The 15,037-nt window shown below is 58.3% G+C and overlaps 1 protein-coding gene across 8 annotated transcripts in view; it reads right to left on the bottom strand.

The window, feature by feature from the left end:
* Positions 1-360: 360 nt before the first annotated feature.
* Positions 361-15,037, bottom strand: part of ELN (elastin) — a 32,710-nt gene continuing 18,033 nt past the window's right edge. For 4 of the 8 annotated variants that reach the window (XM_040260962.1, XM_040260966.1, XM_040260965.1 and 1 more), the window contains 21 exons: positions 14,579-14,674; positions 14,434-14,493; positions 13,705-13,881; positions 12,638-12,691; positions 11,985-12,065; positions 11,700-11,741; positions 11,191-11,295; positions 10,404-10,460; positions 8,643-8,792; positions 8,501-8,551; positions 7,858-7,989; positions 7,196-7,234; positions 5,710-5,781; positions 5,473-5,532; positions 5,146-5,229; positions 4,232-4,270; positions 3,965-4,018; positions 3,598-3,642; positions 3,230-3,256; positions 2,535-2,585; positions 361-1,454 (listed from right to left, as the gene is read on the bottom strand). In XM_040260962.1, coding sequence (XP_040116896.1) covers positions 1,411-1,454; positions 2,535-2,585; positions 3,230-3,256; positions 3,598-3,642; positions 3,965-4,018; positions 4,232-4,270; positions 5,146-5,229; positions 5,473-5,532; positions 5,710-5,781; positions 7,196-7,234; positions 7,858-7,989; positions 8,501-8,551; positions 8,643-8,792; positions 10,404-10,460; positions 11,191-11,295; positions 11,700-11,741; positions 11,985-12,065; positions 12,638-12,691; positions 13,705-13,881; positions 14,434-14,493; positions 14,579-14,674 — 1,520 coding nt within the window. In that variant the 3' untranslated portion in view covers positions 361-1,410. The remainder of the gene's footprint in view (positions 1,455-2,534; positions 2,586-3,229; positions 3,257-3,597; positions 3,643-3,964; positions 4,019-4,231; positions 4,271-5,145; positions 5,230-5,472; positions 5,533-5,709; positions 5,782-7,195; positions 7,235-7,857; positions 7,990-8,500; positions 8,552-8,642; positions 8,793-10,403; positions 10,461-11,190; positions 11,296-11,699; positions 11,742-11,984; positions 12,066-12,637; positions 12,692-13,704; positions 13,882-14,433; positions 14,494-14,578; positions 14,675-15,037) is intronic. The other 4 variants (XM_040260963.1, XM_040260961.1, XM_040260964.1 and 1 more) reach the window with 4 other exon arrangements.

A 15,037-nucleotide genomic window follows, 5' to 3' on the forward strand; every position in this document is an offset into this window, starting at 1 on the left:
GGGTTGCCATTGCCTTCTCCAGGGGATCTTCCTGACCCAGGGATCGAATGTGCGTTTCTTGCATCTCCTGCATTGGCAGGTAGATTCTTTACCACTAAGTACCACCTGGGAAGACCCAAGGTTCCCCAAGATTCCCCGAGCCCTGTCCCCTACCTGGACCGGGAACTGAGGGCAGATGAGTGCTTACAAAGGAGGCCAAGACACAGTTTCCTTTCAAAGGTTTTCTTTTATTAGTCTTTTCTGAAGCAGTTAATTCTCTTCTTATTTTTTTTAAAATGTGTGTTTCATCCAGAGCTATACCAAAATGATTAAAATGAATTTTCTAATGGGGATATAGCTCCCCAGATCAGAAAAAAAAGGTGGTTTTTTTTTTTCCATAAACCACACAAGTAAAATGAAAGGAGAACATCAACAATCAAAAATAATCCCCAAATGTCCAGGACAAAAAATAAAATATTTATTGATCTATCACAGCGAGACACATAGAGATGGGCAGGGCGGGGGAGAAATGCTCTGAAGTACAGTGGCTCGAGGAGGGGACGGGGATACAGTACTGCGTGGGGGGAGACCCAGGTTGGGGGGTAGATTCCTGCGGCCCCGGCTGGTACAGCTCCTCACACCCAGAGGCTCGGGGCCCCGTTGTAGGGGTGTGTGCGATGGGGTGGAGGCTGGGCACAGGCTGTCACAACAGGTTAACCAAGTCGATGGTGGGGGCGCCCAGCCAGCAAGGGGTGCCGGGCGGCCAAACCGGGACAAGGATGGACGGATGGATGGCCAGACGGGCAGATGAATTCCACAAGAGCAAGAGGGCTGTTCCCAATACTGGGGGGAGTCTTCAGACATGGGGAACAGCGGTGGGTCGGGGAAAGGGGGGCCAAGGAGGCCAAGAGATGGTGTGACCCAATCCAGCGTGAGGGTTTCAATGCTTGGGTACCAACTGGACCGCAGCCAGAGGTGGGTCCTGGTGGGCAGGGGGAGGTGAGACTGCCCAGGAAGTGTCTGCACCATCTTCAGAGGAGCCCCAGGGAGGGGGTTCCCTAAGGGGCTGCCCTTCCCTCCTCCCTCCCCGAAGGAAGAGTGAGAGCACCAGCACGTAGCACCAAGTTCCCCTAGAGATGGAGAGTGTGTGAAGGGGGAGTTCCTAGGTGGGAAGGGCATGGGCGCAGGGGGCCAAGCCCACTCACCCCTTGCCTCTGAAGGAGGGGGGCCCCCTGGGGCCCACTGGGCCACCACTCTCTTGCCTCCTTGCCCTGTGGATTTCCAAGGCCGCCCGGCCTGCCCCGTTCCCACCCGGGGTGGGAACTTAGGAGGGGGCATGGGACAGTGGGGTGGGGTCACAAAGGGTTTACATTCTCCACCAAGCAGTAGCACCAACGTTGATGAGGTCGTGAGTCAGGGGTCCTGGGAAGCTCACTTTCTCTTCCGGCCACAGGATTTCCCCAGGCAGGCCCCACCTGGGTGCAGGGGAGGCACGCCCCACAGTCAGTCCTGGCTGCTGGTGCTCAAGCCCTTGCCCACTCTGCCCAACTCCAGGCTCTTCTCACATCCGCATCATCACCATGGGAAACAGAGGCTCCAGGAAGCCAGGCGGAAGGAAGACTGGCCACCACCCTAGGCCAAACTCTGCGCCCTTTCATTGTGCAAACTCCCACTGGGCAAGTGGATGGTAGCAGGGCCCTTGCCCCTTCCTGGGGAGGATCTGACTGGTTAACCTTGTTTCAAATCATCAAGCCACCAGGGTCGGGTGGTGGGGCCTGGACTAGCGCCTACCCCTGCAGGAGCGAGGTGTAGCTCGTTACCGCCACCTGGTGGCAGTAAGCTGCCTAGTGGTAGAGACACTATCTCTTGCAGAGCTCATCCAGGGTGTTTGTTGGGAAAGAAAGCAAGCAGGGTCATGGGCCACAAGCACCAGCTGATGCCTGACTGAGAGCTGGGCGCCTTGAATGAGGTCAGGCTGCTCTGGCCTCTGTTTCTCCCTGGGCTGCCTTGTCTCAGGGTGGGGTGGGGGCGGTGGGAAGCAGGTGCAGGTAGAAGGGGATCCACAGCCTGAGCGACTGCCAGGGTGGAGCTGGGGCTTTTCTGAGTCACTTTCAGGCATCTTTGGGAGAGGCCTTGAGGGTGGTGATCAGACACTGCCAGACGCATGTCTGCCCCTTGGAGCAAGGGCGTGGCTCCAGGAGCCCCGCGGGGTCTACCCCTCCAGTTCCCTGACATCAGGGCCCCCTGTCACCTCCATCCTCTCTCTCCCTCCCAGTCCCTCCTCCCCTAGCCTTTTCTTTCTCTTGGCTTCTCCCTGCAGGAGTGGGGGTGTGGGTACCAGGCAGGGAGGGCTTGCCAGGCCTGGCCTGGGAGAGCCAGGAGGGTCCCTGGCCCACTCTCAGCTCTGAGGATCTGTTTCAGAGACAGCAGAAGCAGAGGGTAAGGTGTCCAGCTCCCCAACCCCTGGCCTCCCTGCCGGGCCTCGTCTGACATGCCGCCCTCTGCTCCAGCCTGTCCCCTGACCCTGCCCTCTTCCAGGGGCAGAGTCTACTCACCTGGGAATCCCAGGGCTCCCAGGGCCCCTCCGAAGGGCTTGGGAGGTTTGCCTGTGGAGGGAAGGCAAGGGGCTGGGGAGGTGGCCAGGCTTCCCCATCTCTACCGGCCCACCCCTCTACCCAGCACCCACGCGCCTGCAGCAGCAGGTTCCGAAGGTCTCTGCTCCCAGCCGGACCCTCTCGCCCAGCCTCGTTCCTTGCAGCCTGTGGAGGTCTGAGCAGCTCTGTGGCAGCCCCTCCCACCACAGTCAGACCCCAGGCCACATTTCCCAGGGACAGCCTCACCCCCCAGCCAAGGGGGTCCAGGCTCGGCCTCCTTGACCACCTGCTTGAATAGGCCCTGGTTTTACCCAACAATATCTTTCCTCTTCTATGGGACCTTGTCAGCCTCTCTGGTTAGACCCTAAGACCTGGCATGACCCACATCCCCATCTCACTCCTGATGCCCCATCAAGTGCCAGGCTGGGAGCTCTAGGAATTCGGGTCCCCACATCCCAAGGCTGGTCTTTTCAGCTTCTGTGATTCTCCCGTGGGCTCCGTCAAGCCCCCATACCAGAAGGCCAGCCCAGGGCTGTGGCTGCACTAACCATTCCCTCAATAGGATGGACCCACCCCCCACCCCCCGGCCCATGCTGCAAAGGAGTTCAGGGCCCTGCTTGAAATGAGGCCCCGACTTGTGAGACTGGTAAACTCACCACCAACTCCCAGGCCCCCGGCTCCACCTGCAAGGCAAGCAGAGGGGTGGTGAGGGTGCGCGTCTCCAGGGAGCCCACCAAGCCCTCCCCGGCAGTGTGGGCCTCGTTTGAGAGGGGCCCAGTTCTGGGCTGGGGCGTGGGGGGCTCTGCCAGTGACTGTGTGACCCTGGACCCTCTCTGAACCTCAGTTTGTCTCATCTGAACGCGATGTTTTGTAAAATCCGATGCTCCCTGATGTTGCACAGGAGGAAGAGAAGAGGAGGAGGCCCAGCTCTGTGCAATCTAAGGACGTGGGGGGCCCCCCACTCTGTAGCCTGGCTTAGCCCTTCTGGGCAGGGGAAGAGGAGGGCTGGGGTACCTGGCCGTACCTGGGAAAATAGGAGAGAGTCCGAAGCCAGGCCTTGCTGCGACTCCTGCAGGAGGGGTTTGGGGTTGGCGTGGGGGCATGGGGGCATGGGGTGGGCTGGGGTGGGACCCTGGGACCCGCCGCGGCCTGGTCACCTACTCCTCTCCGCCTAGGATCACCTCCTCCCCCTTCCCCTTGGCAAAGCAGCTTTCTTAACAAAGCCTCATCAGCCTGGTGTCTGAGGCCCACGTGTCCCCCCGACCCTGCAGCCTTTCCCGGACTATCCCCTCCACCCTCTTTCTCGGGTCCCTGTGCTGATACAGCCCTGGAGTCCCTGCTGCTAGCCAGCCAGGCTCAGCTGCAGATCTCACAGCAGAGGCGGCCCCTACCTCCAACTGGGAATGGCCGGCCGGCTCCTAGGACACCTCCAAGGCCAGCGGCACCTGAGAAGAGGGCAGATGGGGGTCAGGATGAGGCACAGCGTAAGGGGCCCTGAGCATCCCCTCCGGGGTCTGAGGACGTGATTTCCAGGAAGGATCCTTCATGGGTATTGTGAGCAGGACTGAGGACTGAGCCGGTTCGTGGACAGGGCAGTGAGGGTGGGGTATAAGCAGCTTGCAGGCCTGGGCTCGGGGGGGGCTGTGGGAGCAACTCACCAAATTTGGCTGCTTTAGCAGCTGCAGCTGGAGACACACCTGGAAAGATGGGGAGCAGGAGGGCTTAGGAATATCTCCTGCCTCCCAGAGTCGTGTCCTCCTCCTGACCACTGCCATCAATCTGCCCCTGCCCACTGACTCATGCTTCCACCATCCTTCCACCCCTCCATCTCTCCAGAAATCTTTATTAAGCTCCTACTGTGTGGCCAGATTTGTGGAGCACACAGGGTAAGAAATTTCAGGCTAGTTCAGAGACACAACGATGACCCGAGAGAGAGAGATGTTAACACAAGGTCCACCACAATGGCAGAGACTTTGGGAAAGGGATTTCCCTCCAGGCTTTGCTTTCCTTCTCTGAACTCCCACTGGAGGTGGTTGGGCGGATTGAAAGAGAGAGGAGAGGGAGAGATTGCGACACCCAACTGCAAAGGGCAGCCCTCACTAAGCCTGCTCTGTGCTCAGTGGCTCAGTCGTGTCCGACTCTTTGTGAGCCCGTGGACTGTAGCCCGCCAGGCTCCTCTGTCCGTGGGATTTTCCGGGCAAGAATATTGGAGTGGGTTGCCATTTCCTCCTCCAGGGGATCGTCTCGACCCAGGGATCGAACCCATGTCTTCTGCTTTCAGGCAGATTCTTTACCCGCTGAGCCATTGGGGCCCCTTCAAATGCTGCAGGAGCCCAGAGAAGGGGGCAGGGCTCAGTATAACCTTGAGTTGCCGATGAAGTGTGGGCAGGGTCCAGGCAAAGAGGATCGCCTGAGCAAGGTGTGGCCAGATGGGAAAGAAAGTCAGTCTCTCTCTCATTCATATGTGCTGCTGCTGCTGCTGCTAAGTCACTTCAGTATGTGCACGGGTGTGCACACACACACACACACACATCCCACACCATTCATTCACTGATTCCAGAACACACTTTACCTCCAAGGCCCACAGCCCCTGGGACAGCTCCAAGCCCACCAACTCCCAGTCCTCCAACTCCGAGCCCACCGACTCCCCCCAGGCCTGTGGAGAGAGCTGTGTATTAAACTCTGCAAGTGAGAGCAGCGGGCTCTGTCTGCAGAGGGGTGGAGCCTGGGCCCCCCCAGGGCCTTGGAGGGCTGGTGGGGCCAAGAGGTGGGCTGGACCCCCCCAGAGACAATGCCCCTGAAGGCCTTGGGGAGCAGGCCAGGGAATATATGCTTCACGGCATGTAATCAGACACCCCCCCAACTCCCAGGGCAGCCCCCACCTCACAACCGTGCTCACCAAATTGGGCGGCTTTGGCGGCAGCTTTGGCAGCAGCAGCCGCGGCAGCAGGTCCGACTCCTGGGGACACAGAGGGAGCTCAGGGAGGGAGCCTCCATGGATCAGTCTCCCTCAATGCCCAGCCCATCCGGGGTTTCCAATAAGGTAGGTACCATTAGCCCCATTTCACAGATGAGAAAACTGAGGCACAGCAGAGGTTAAGTAATGTGCTCAAGGCTTCATGGGGTTTCAACTCACCTGCCACACCACCTGGAATGCCGGCTCCACCAAGATCTCCAACCCCTCCAAGGGCCCCGACCCCTCCTGGTCCTATGGAGAGAGGGTGGAAAGTCAGCCCTTCCCCCTTTCTGAAGGACGAGGCTTCCCTGCCCCAAGGTCACTAGGCAAGTAGACAGGTGGTGAAGGCCACATGACCCAGGGCAAGGAGCAGAGGACAGAGGTCCATTCCCAGACACACGGGTCTGAGTCCTGGCTCTGCCCTGACCCACTGGACAAAGACAGACCCCATCTTGATCCTTGACCTGCCCACCTCCTCTCCTTCCTTCCAGGCTGGCACTGGGAGCTGCAGGTGGTCCCAGTGGTGGCTGTGGCCATGAGCTGCCAAGGGTGGAGGACTAGCCTCAGGCCCTGGCAGCCCTGGGTTTGAATTCTGGTTTCTCTGCTCATCAAAGCTGTCACCTCTCTGACCCTAAAGGGGATGATGATCCTTTCCCTGTTCACCTACAGGTGTTTGAAGAGTGAGAGGACACACTCTGTGTGAAGGTCCTCTGAGTGTGAACCACTGTCCAGGACAGAGCTGCCAGGAGTTACAGCTAGCGCTTTAGGGGGACACTCATGGTCAGTGCTTCAGTTAGCAGGCTTATTGTCCCAGGCAGCAAGAAAGGTAGGTACCATTAGCCCCATTTCACAGATGAGAAAACTGAAGCACAGCAGAAGTTAAGCAAAGTGCTCAAGGCTTCAAGGGCAGGAAATGACTTTGGAGCCAGAGCCCTTAGCGGCTCTGTTTCCCTGGCAATGGCTGTCGAGCTCAGACCAGCAGGGCCGCCAGCAAGGAACAGGAGAGAGGCCTGTGGGTTACCAGGCCCGCCACGGGTGGAACACTTTCCAAGGTGGAGACTGGCCTCAAGTGGACCGGCCAGACCTGGTTGGCAGTTCCCTGGTGGAGGCCCCGGCCCAGATCCTAGGAGGCTGGAATGCAGGGGGCACAGACAGCATGGGTCTGGCCAGGCTGGGGCTGCCTAGGTGCCAAGCGTCGGGGGTGGGGGTGGGCAGGCCTGCCACGTCCTCGTGGCGGGCACAGTCCTGCTGACAGCAAGGTGGGGGCCAGATGAGGAGTCCTGGCTTTGCTGAGACATCAGCCCTGGCCCCTCCCTGGCCTTGGGCCCTATGAAACTGTCAGGGTCTGAGAGGCCTTAATGACCATGGTCCTCACCAACGTGGAACTGCCCCCCTGGGGGGCTGGAAACGTGAGGGGCAGTTTGGGTTGTCCTGGGGCTGTAGTCACGCTCAGGATTTAGTGGGTGGGAGCCGGAGTCTGCTGGGCTGTCATTAATGTGTCCTAGAAACTGCCTTTTTCCATGCTGACCATCCCAGCCCTGTGATGGAGGCTCCAGGCACTGGGCCCTGGCCCAGGGGGAGAGGAGACAGGTGACCAGGTGCTATCAGGGATGGTGGGGCAGCAAGGGGATCAACCACTGGGGGTGGTGTGTTGAGGGGCTCTTACCGAACTTGGCTGCTTTAGCTGCGGCCAGGGTTCCAGGTACTGGGGAAAAGGGCAAAAGGAAGAGTTGGGGAGGTCAGTAGCTGAGCTCTGTGCCTGGGAGTTCTGCTTCCTCCAGGGAGCCCTCCTTGACTTCCTCAGCTTTCTTTGTTTCTCTCAAAGCCCTGAAGCCGTGACTCTGCAGCTAGGAGCTCACCGGGCCAGGGACAGAGCTCCAGTATCTACCTGTGTCTCTACCAGTCTGGTCTGGGGGTGCTTGATGGCTGAACTGTGCCTCCTCTTTCCATTCTATCCTCTGCTGGCTCCTCAAGGACCAGCACGGTCTGCCTGAGGCTGGTGTAACTAGGAGATGAAGAACTAGAGTTCCTCGTGGCCCCCTCGCCCCCGCACACTGCTGAAGGGGAGCTAGGTGGGCCCAACCACTTCCACTGACCCCAGGGAACCCACCCTCCTTCCTTGGGTGGTGGGCTTCCTTTCAGCTTGGAGCCCTTCACCTGGCCTGCCCCCTACCACTTATCCCAGTTGTCTCAGACTGCTCAGGAGGATCTAACAGAGCATTTATCACACGCCTCGGTGCGAGGATGCTGGAGGACATGCTGGGGAGAGAGCCCTGCCTCCTTTGGGCTCGGGGGGCATTGCTGTTCAGCCCCCAGAAGGCCCCTTACCTGCTGCTGCCCCAAGTCCAGGAACTCCGGCCCCGACTCCAAGGCCGGGAACACCAACACCCACTCCAAGGCCAGGAACTCCCACGCCCACTCCAAGGCCAGGAACACCAGCGGGAAGGCCAGCAGCAGCCCCTGCGGGAGATGGGGGAGTGGGGTGATGGCGGCCGGCAGGAAACAGGCCCTTTTGGGGGTGTCCTGCCCAGGAAGCTGAGTCAGAGCCCAGGAGAAGGGGCCCAGTCTCATGAGGGGGCCCTGTCCCTTTCATCTGCCCTCTACACTGCCACCAGTTTTCCTAAAACTCACTCTGATCACCAAGTCCAGCCCCTCCCCAGACCGTCAGGCAGGGCCGCACGTGCTGGACACCGCTGCCCTTTGCAGCCTCACCTCCTGTCCCTCCCTCTTGGATGAACTCATTTGATTCCCCTAACAAGCCTCCCTGGCAGGTGCCCTCGGTACCACACAGGGACATCAGAGGTCACTCAGCTGGTGTGGGGTCTCCCTTATGCTAAATCTGTTTCTAATGCCCATGTCTGCTGCCTGAGGGGCCTCAGGAGGCTGAAGGGCAGGTCTGAGAGGTTGGGTGTCCAGGGACCCAGCTCAGGCTGGGGTCACACCAGACCGAGAAGGCAGGCAGAATACTCACGGAACTGGGCTTTGGCGGCGGCCTTAGCAGCGGACTTAGCTGCAGCTGGGGCTGCAGGAGAGGGAGAGGATGAGGTTTAAGGATGGCACCCCTGGAGGATTCAGAGGACCCTCACTCAGGCCCACTTATTCACACAGCTTACCTATGACGCCACCAGGGCCAAGGCCAATGCCGGGAGCCACACCGACACCGGGAGCAACGCCGACGCCGGGAACCACGCCGATGCCGGGAGCCACGCCGACACCGGGAGCCACGCCGACGCCGGGAGCCACGCCGACTCCAGGGCCTAATCCTGCAAAAGAGAGCAGAGCCAATCCTTAACCAAGTCCTGACCAAGGAGAACAGAAGCTGATGGAAAGGGCAGCTGGCTGGGGGGTCAGGAACCCTGGATCCTTGTTCCAGCTGGGCACAGACTTGCTGTGTGACCTTGGGCAAGTTACTTTCTCTTGATGGGCCTCAGCTTCTTCATCCCTAATAAGAGGTCTGTGCAAGATCAGGAGCTCAACTTCTGGAGTTCCAGGGACCCCTTTGAGACTCTGAGGGTGATACAGGCAGACTCATGTAGCAACTAAATGACTGCAACAACAGTAGTAAAGGGAGTTTGGCAAGACAGGCAGGCCTGGCTTCAAAGCTCAGCTCAGCCACCATTTAGCTACATGAGTATGGGCAAGCTACTTAAGCTCCTGGAGACTCAGTTTCCACATCTGCGAAATGGGTGTAACAGAACCAATCTCATAAGGCTGGTGTAAGGATTACCTCAGCAAATGCTGAAAGTGAAAGTGTTAGTAGCTCAGTCATGCCTGACTCTTTGTGACCCCATGGACTGTAGCCCACCAGGCTCCTCTGTCCATGGAATTTCCCAGGCAAGAAAACAGGAGGGAGATTCCTGGCCCAGAGATGGAACGCACATTGCAGTCAGATTCTTTACTGTCTGAGCCACCAGGGAAGCCCTCAGCAAATAGTAGTTTTACAAACATGAGTTGCCATATCTGAGTTTAGGAATCACTGGTGGCTCAGTGATAGAGAAGCTGCCTATCAAGGCAGGTGATGTGGGTTCGATCCTTGGGTTGGGAAGATCCCCCGGAGAAGGAAATGGCAACCCACTCCAGTATTCTTGCCTGGGAAATCCCATGGACGGAGGAGCCTAGGGGGCTACAGTCCATGGGGTCACAAAGAATCAGGCACGACTCAGCAATTAAACAGAATTGAGGTTAAGATTTCTCTGGCATGCAGCTGGGCTCTAAAGTGAGCCGTTTCGCTGTGCCATATTTAGGAGGGTGTGGGAGCCTGGGGCTGCCAGGGTGGCCCTTGGCTAAAGCAGGAGATGTAGCTCCTGGTCAGGGGGTGAGAGCACTGTTGTCGCTCAGGGTGGGTGGGAGCTCAGAGAAGCCCAGCGCCTGTTCCAGAAACAGGGCAAGGCCCCAGCTGGACCGGAAGGCAGCAAGGCCTTTGGGAAGGGTGGGGGTGGGTGCTGGAGGGCTCTCCGGCATCTCTTCTCTCTTTGTCTTCCTGCTCAGAAACTTCGCCCCCATCCCTCAAAGTGCTTGGATGGGCCAAGACCTGTGAGGAAGGCCCAGGCCCAGAAGGTGACAGCTTGGAGAGGTCACATTGGAGAGGGGTGCTCTCAGACTCCAAAGCAGAGATATGAGAGAGCAGCGCTCTGGGATCAGGCTGGGAGGCAGAATTGGCAGGGGGCTTCCCAGGTGGCTCAGTGGTAAAGAATCCCTCTGCCAACGCGGGAGATGCAGGTTCCATCCCTGGGTCGGGAAGGTACCCTGGAGAGGAAACGGCAACCCACTCCGGTATTCTCGCCTAGGAAAATCCCATGACAGAGGAGCCTGGCGGGCCACAGGCGTGGGTCCGCAAAGAGCTGGACACGACTGAGGGACGAAACAACTCTTACCAAACTGGGCGGCTTTGGCGGCGGCTTTGGCGGCTGCAGCTGCTGGAGCCCCGACCCCTGGAAAGGCGAAGATTAAGGATGAGGAGCGGTCCCCAGCATCCCTCCCCTCTCTCTTCCACTCCCCATGGTAGAAAGACTTCACAGAGTCCATATCTCGGGAACTGCCCCCTCTCTCAGGCCCGCACTGAGATGGCCCGCCAGCCGCTCTGGGCATGTCCTCTCCCTGAGAAGCAGCTCTGACTCTGCAGCTATTGGAGGAAACGGCTTATTTCTTGGGGGAGAAAAGCAAAAGGGGATTTTTGCCCCCCCCTCCGCCCCCTCCCCGCCCAGAAAGAAGAAGAAATGCAAAAGAGAACTCTTCTGGTGGAAAAAACCCACAAACCGACAAGGAGGGTTGTAAGCTAATCTCATTTCCTCCCTTTGGAGAAAGAGTGCCGGGTAAACAGAGACTAACACAGGCCCTCCCACCCGATCAGAAAGCAGAAAGGCCCGGTGGGGCAGGGGATGAACGAGGTCTCCCCAAACCCCAGCCAAGCAGAGCTCTGCTGCCTCTCAGGCTGACATCCTGAGCATCCCTGAGGGCAGGAAGGAGACTTTCTGGGTTCACTCAGCGATCTGGAATCCCGTGGAGACACTTCCCTTCAAAGTATGGGAAATCCCTTTTTCTCTACCCCTGTCTCTGGGCTCAGTCTTGCCATCTGTAAAATGGGACCCTTGATCTACATCAACTCCAGGGCCCCTTCCATGAGATAAACCAAACCCATGTCTGGGCTGGGGCACAGCTCACCTGGCACCCCTCCAACACCTGGCACACCTCCAACCCCCGGCACGCCTGGTATTGCTCCTGGGGCACCTGGCACCAGCCCTCCCAGGGCTCCTACTCCCCCAGCACCTGGAAGGATGAAGAGCATGCAGCTTTGCCCTTGAAGCACCCCCCCCGGGAGCCGAGGGTGGAGGTGGGGGCTGCATCATGGCCGGGGATCGTCCGGGCACCTTTAACTCACTGGTGTGGGACGGGGGATGATGAACCAGGTACCAATGACCCCAGTAGTGGGCAATTGAAAAGGGCAGAAATGTTCACTGTGGCTTTGGAAAATGGGGCCAGGGGCGTCTGACTTAACCCCGGCCTTTTTAGCCCCAGAGGCCAAGAGTGTGAGGTTGCTCTGATTTTTGAGCTTTGGCCCCCACAGGAGAGCCTGGCTGTGGAGGGGAGCAGGGAGGGCTTGGCCCTGGGGGGAGGAGTAGGGGGAGGAGGGGAGGCGGAGGGGGCAGGGAACGCAGGGCTGGGGCACTTACCGATCTTGGCTGCCTTGGCGGCGGCGGCTGCCTGAGCTGCTGCTATGAGGAGTCGAGAAAGAGATTCAGAAACCTTGCTGGATCTCAGCTGGGCTGTGCCCCTGGCTGTGCACCAAGGGCACGGCAGGCCCGCCCCGCGCTCTCCCCCATGTCCTGCCTGAGTTCCCAGAGCTCAGTCCACCCTCCCCAGCCTCCATCCCTCTCCCTGTCCCCACCGCCGCCACCCCCATCTGCCTTCAGGGAACTAAGGCTCATGGGAAAGGCCGGCTCCTGCTCCCGGAATACCTGCATCTCCGTAGCCAGGAAAGCCCCCAGGGCCAACACCGAATGTGGGAATGCCTCCAACTCCCACTCCGCCTCTGGCCCCTGAGGAGGGAAGAGAATCAAGTGGTAAAGGGTCTAGTGGGAGAGGCTGGGGCGGGCTCTGGAGGATGCTGGATTGGGGAGAGCATGCGAGCTTCCCTGCAAGTCTGGTCCATGAAGGACAGGAAGCCATGAGATGCCTGAGCCCCACCAGCTTCCTCCCTCCTGACACCCCCTGGTGTGTCCCCAGCCCCTCTCTCCTCTGAGCAGCTGGGCAAGGGTCTCTTTGTTGGTGATGGGCAGAGTGTGCAGTCTTATCCCCCGCCAGGCTGGGGCTCTCCTCTGAGAGGGTCCTGGCCAGGACAGGGAGGTCAGGGACACTGTCTCCACTGAGAATGACATACTGGGACTCTACTATCACTCAGGCCCTCGGGCTCGTGGTGGGAGACACCTGGGGGACACATCATCCTGGGGCCCAATGGGTCCAAGTCCCAGCTCTGCCAGTGACTTGCTGTGTGGCCCTGGGCAAGTCACTCCCCTTCTCTGGGCTGTACAATGGGGAGTAGAAGATGAGGGTCCTGGAGTCCAAGTAAGGCCAGAACAGGGCGGGGCGGAGCTATCCGTTCGGCACTCACCGAATTTGGCTGCTTTGGCTGCTGCTTTAGCAGCTTCTGCTGGTGATACGGCCCCTGGAGAGACCAAGAGAAACACCAACGCTCAGGGGGAGAGTGGAGTGGACACTCAGGATATGTAGATATATATCCCTCTGACTTTCAGTCCATCTTCTTTCTATCTATTGAGCCAACACAGGGTTGTCCATCCATTTACCCACTCGTATCTCCACTTACCCATCTGTCCATCTGTCTACCCAGCCACCCATTCATCCACCCACTGACCTTCCCAAATGTCTGTCCATTTGTCTATCTTTTGATCTCAATCTACCCACTCAACCACTCATCTCTCCAGCCACCCACACATGCATTTATCTATCCATTTATCCATCAGCCTGCCTATCTATCCTTTCATCTAAATGTGTAAGCAACTATCTATTTTGTATTTGCCTTCTACCTACCCATTCATCGGCTCATCCACCATCCATCCATTCATCCATCATTCTAACCACTTATATTGTCCCTACCTGCCTATCCATCTCTCTTTTCATCTACCCATTTATCTCGCCATCCACCATTTTACCCATCTTACTTATCTATCCATGTAACCACCCTTCTTTTTATCTCTCCACTCATCCACCCATCATCCATTCTCTCATCCATCAGTTTGCCTACTCATCCACCTGGCTGTTCACCTACCTCCCCAGCTGCCCATTTGCCCATCCATCCATCCATCCATCCATCTCCCCAGACATCTATCCATCCATCCACCTCCCCTCCCATCTATCCACCACTTACTGAACACATATTCTGTGAAGGGCTGGGAGCACAGAGATGAAAAAGACATGGAGCATACTGACAACCAGAAGGTAAATTGAAGAAGATAAGAGGCTGGCAGTAGTTAATTTATAGCCCAAGAAAGAGAAGATGACCAAGGGTATGGAGAGAAGAGGATAGGAGGGTGATGTGTTAAGGAGAATCAGAAAGTCTTGGCAATAATTTCTAACATCTCTCTCTTGCACACACAAACATGCATGCGCACAAATAGCCAAGCTCAGCTGGTCCACCTATGATATCCGAGCACCCAATACCTGGAACTCCGACACCAGGGATCCCAACACCTGGGACTCCAACACCTGGGACTCCAACACCTGGAACCCCAACACCAGGGACCCCAACACCTGGAACCCCAACACCAGGGACCCCGACACCAGGTACTCCAGCTCCTGGGACGCCAACTACTCCTGGGCCAAAGACTCCAGCAGCGCCTGTGGATGGAAGGATTGCTGTTCTGGCCTGGACCCTGAGGGAACCTCAGGGGGGCCTTCGGGAGCATGACTTTGGGGAGCTTCGGGAGCTGCGGGTCCTGTGTGCAGGATGCTAGCTGGGGGGGCATTGCCTCTGTGTGGATCCAAGTCACCCGAGAGAAGGGGAGGGAACTGAGGGAACCCCGACAGAGCTCTAGGGGTTTGGATCTGTGGCTGGGAAGAGCAAGGTCTAAGTCTAAAGCAGATTCAGAATGCTCTACTGGGCCCAGGCAGTTGGTACAGCAGCTGTGAGTGGCCCAGGGGGTAAAGTGGGAGGAGTCAGCAGGGTCCCTGCCCACACTGCTGGGCCAATCAGTGGAGAGCAGCGGACAGAGCCTCCTGGACAGAGGCAGGGAGGCCTGACCATGATGCTTGAGGGGTTGGTGGGGGAACAGTGTCCCAGCTTGACAAAGACAAAGTCCATCCAGCCTTATAGGCCTGGAGCTTTCCAAGGTGCATGCTGAGGCCGGGGCTGGCTGGAGCCCTGGCACTGCCCATTCCGGGGACACTCACCGAATTTGGCTGCTTTAGCAGCAGCGGCAGCAGCAGCAGCAGCGTCTGGAGCCCCGGCCCCTGAAGAGAAAGCGGCAGAGGGTGAGGCCCTTTCCCTGCAACCTTCTCAAGGACACCCCTCACCGCCTGCTGGGATGGACCCTACCTGCAATGCCTCCAATGCCAGGAATTGCGCCAGGCACACCAGGAATGCCGGCACCACCAACACCAACGCCAGGGAGAACTCCGGCTCCTCCAGCACCTGTTTGGAGTGGGGACAGTGAAGATGTGGCTCCCAGGGCCCCCTCCTGAAGCCAGGCAGGAAGGCTGCTTGAACGCTGGTGTTTTCACCGCTGCAATCTCCTCTGGGAATGAGGCCCAGGCATCTCCGGCTGGGACTGCTTGGGAAGAGGCCCCCACCCCACTGTTCCTTGACTCACCCCTAAAGTGTCCATTTCAACAGCCTCATTAAGGGACTCGTATGTTTTCAGACAAATCCCATTCTAATCACTGCCACATACTGAGAAACCACAAGCGGCCGTTCCCCGGGCCAGAGGGGCCCCTGCAAGAATGTTCAAGACTTTCTCTCTCTGTTCCGAACACGCGGCCAAGTTTGTAATCCAAG

The sequence above is a fragment of the Oryx dammah genome, unplaced genomic scaffold (assembly GCF_014754425.2).
Source record: "Oryx dammah isolate SB20612 unplaced genomic scaffold, SCBI_Odam_1.1 HiC_scaffold_2, whole genome shotgun sequence".
NCBI classification, from domain to species: Eukaryota; Metazoa; Chordata; class Mammalia; order Artiodactyla; family Bovidae; genus Oryx; species Oryx dammah.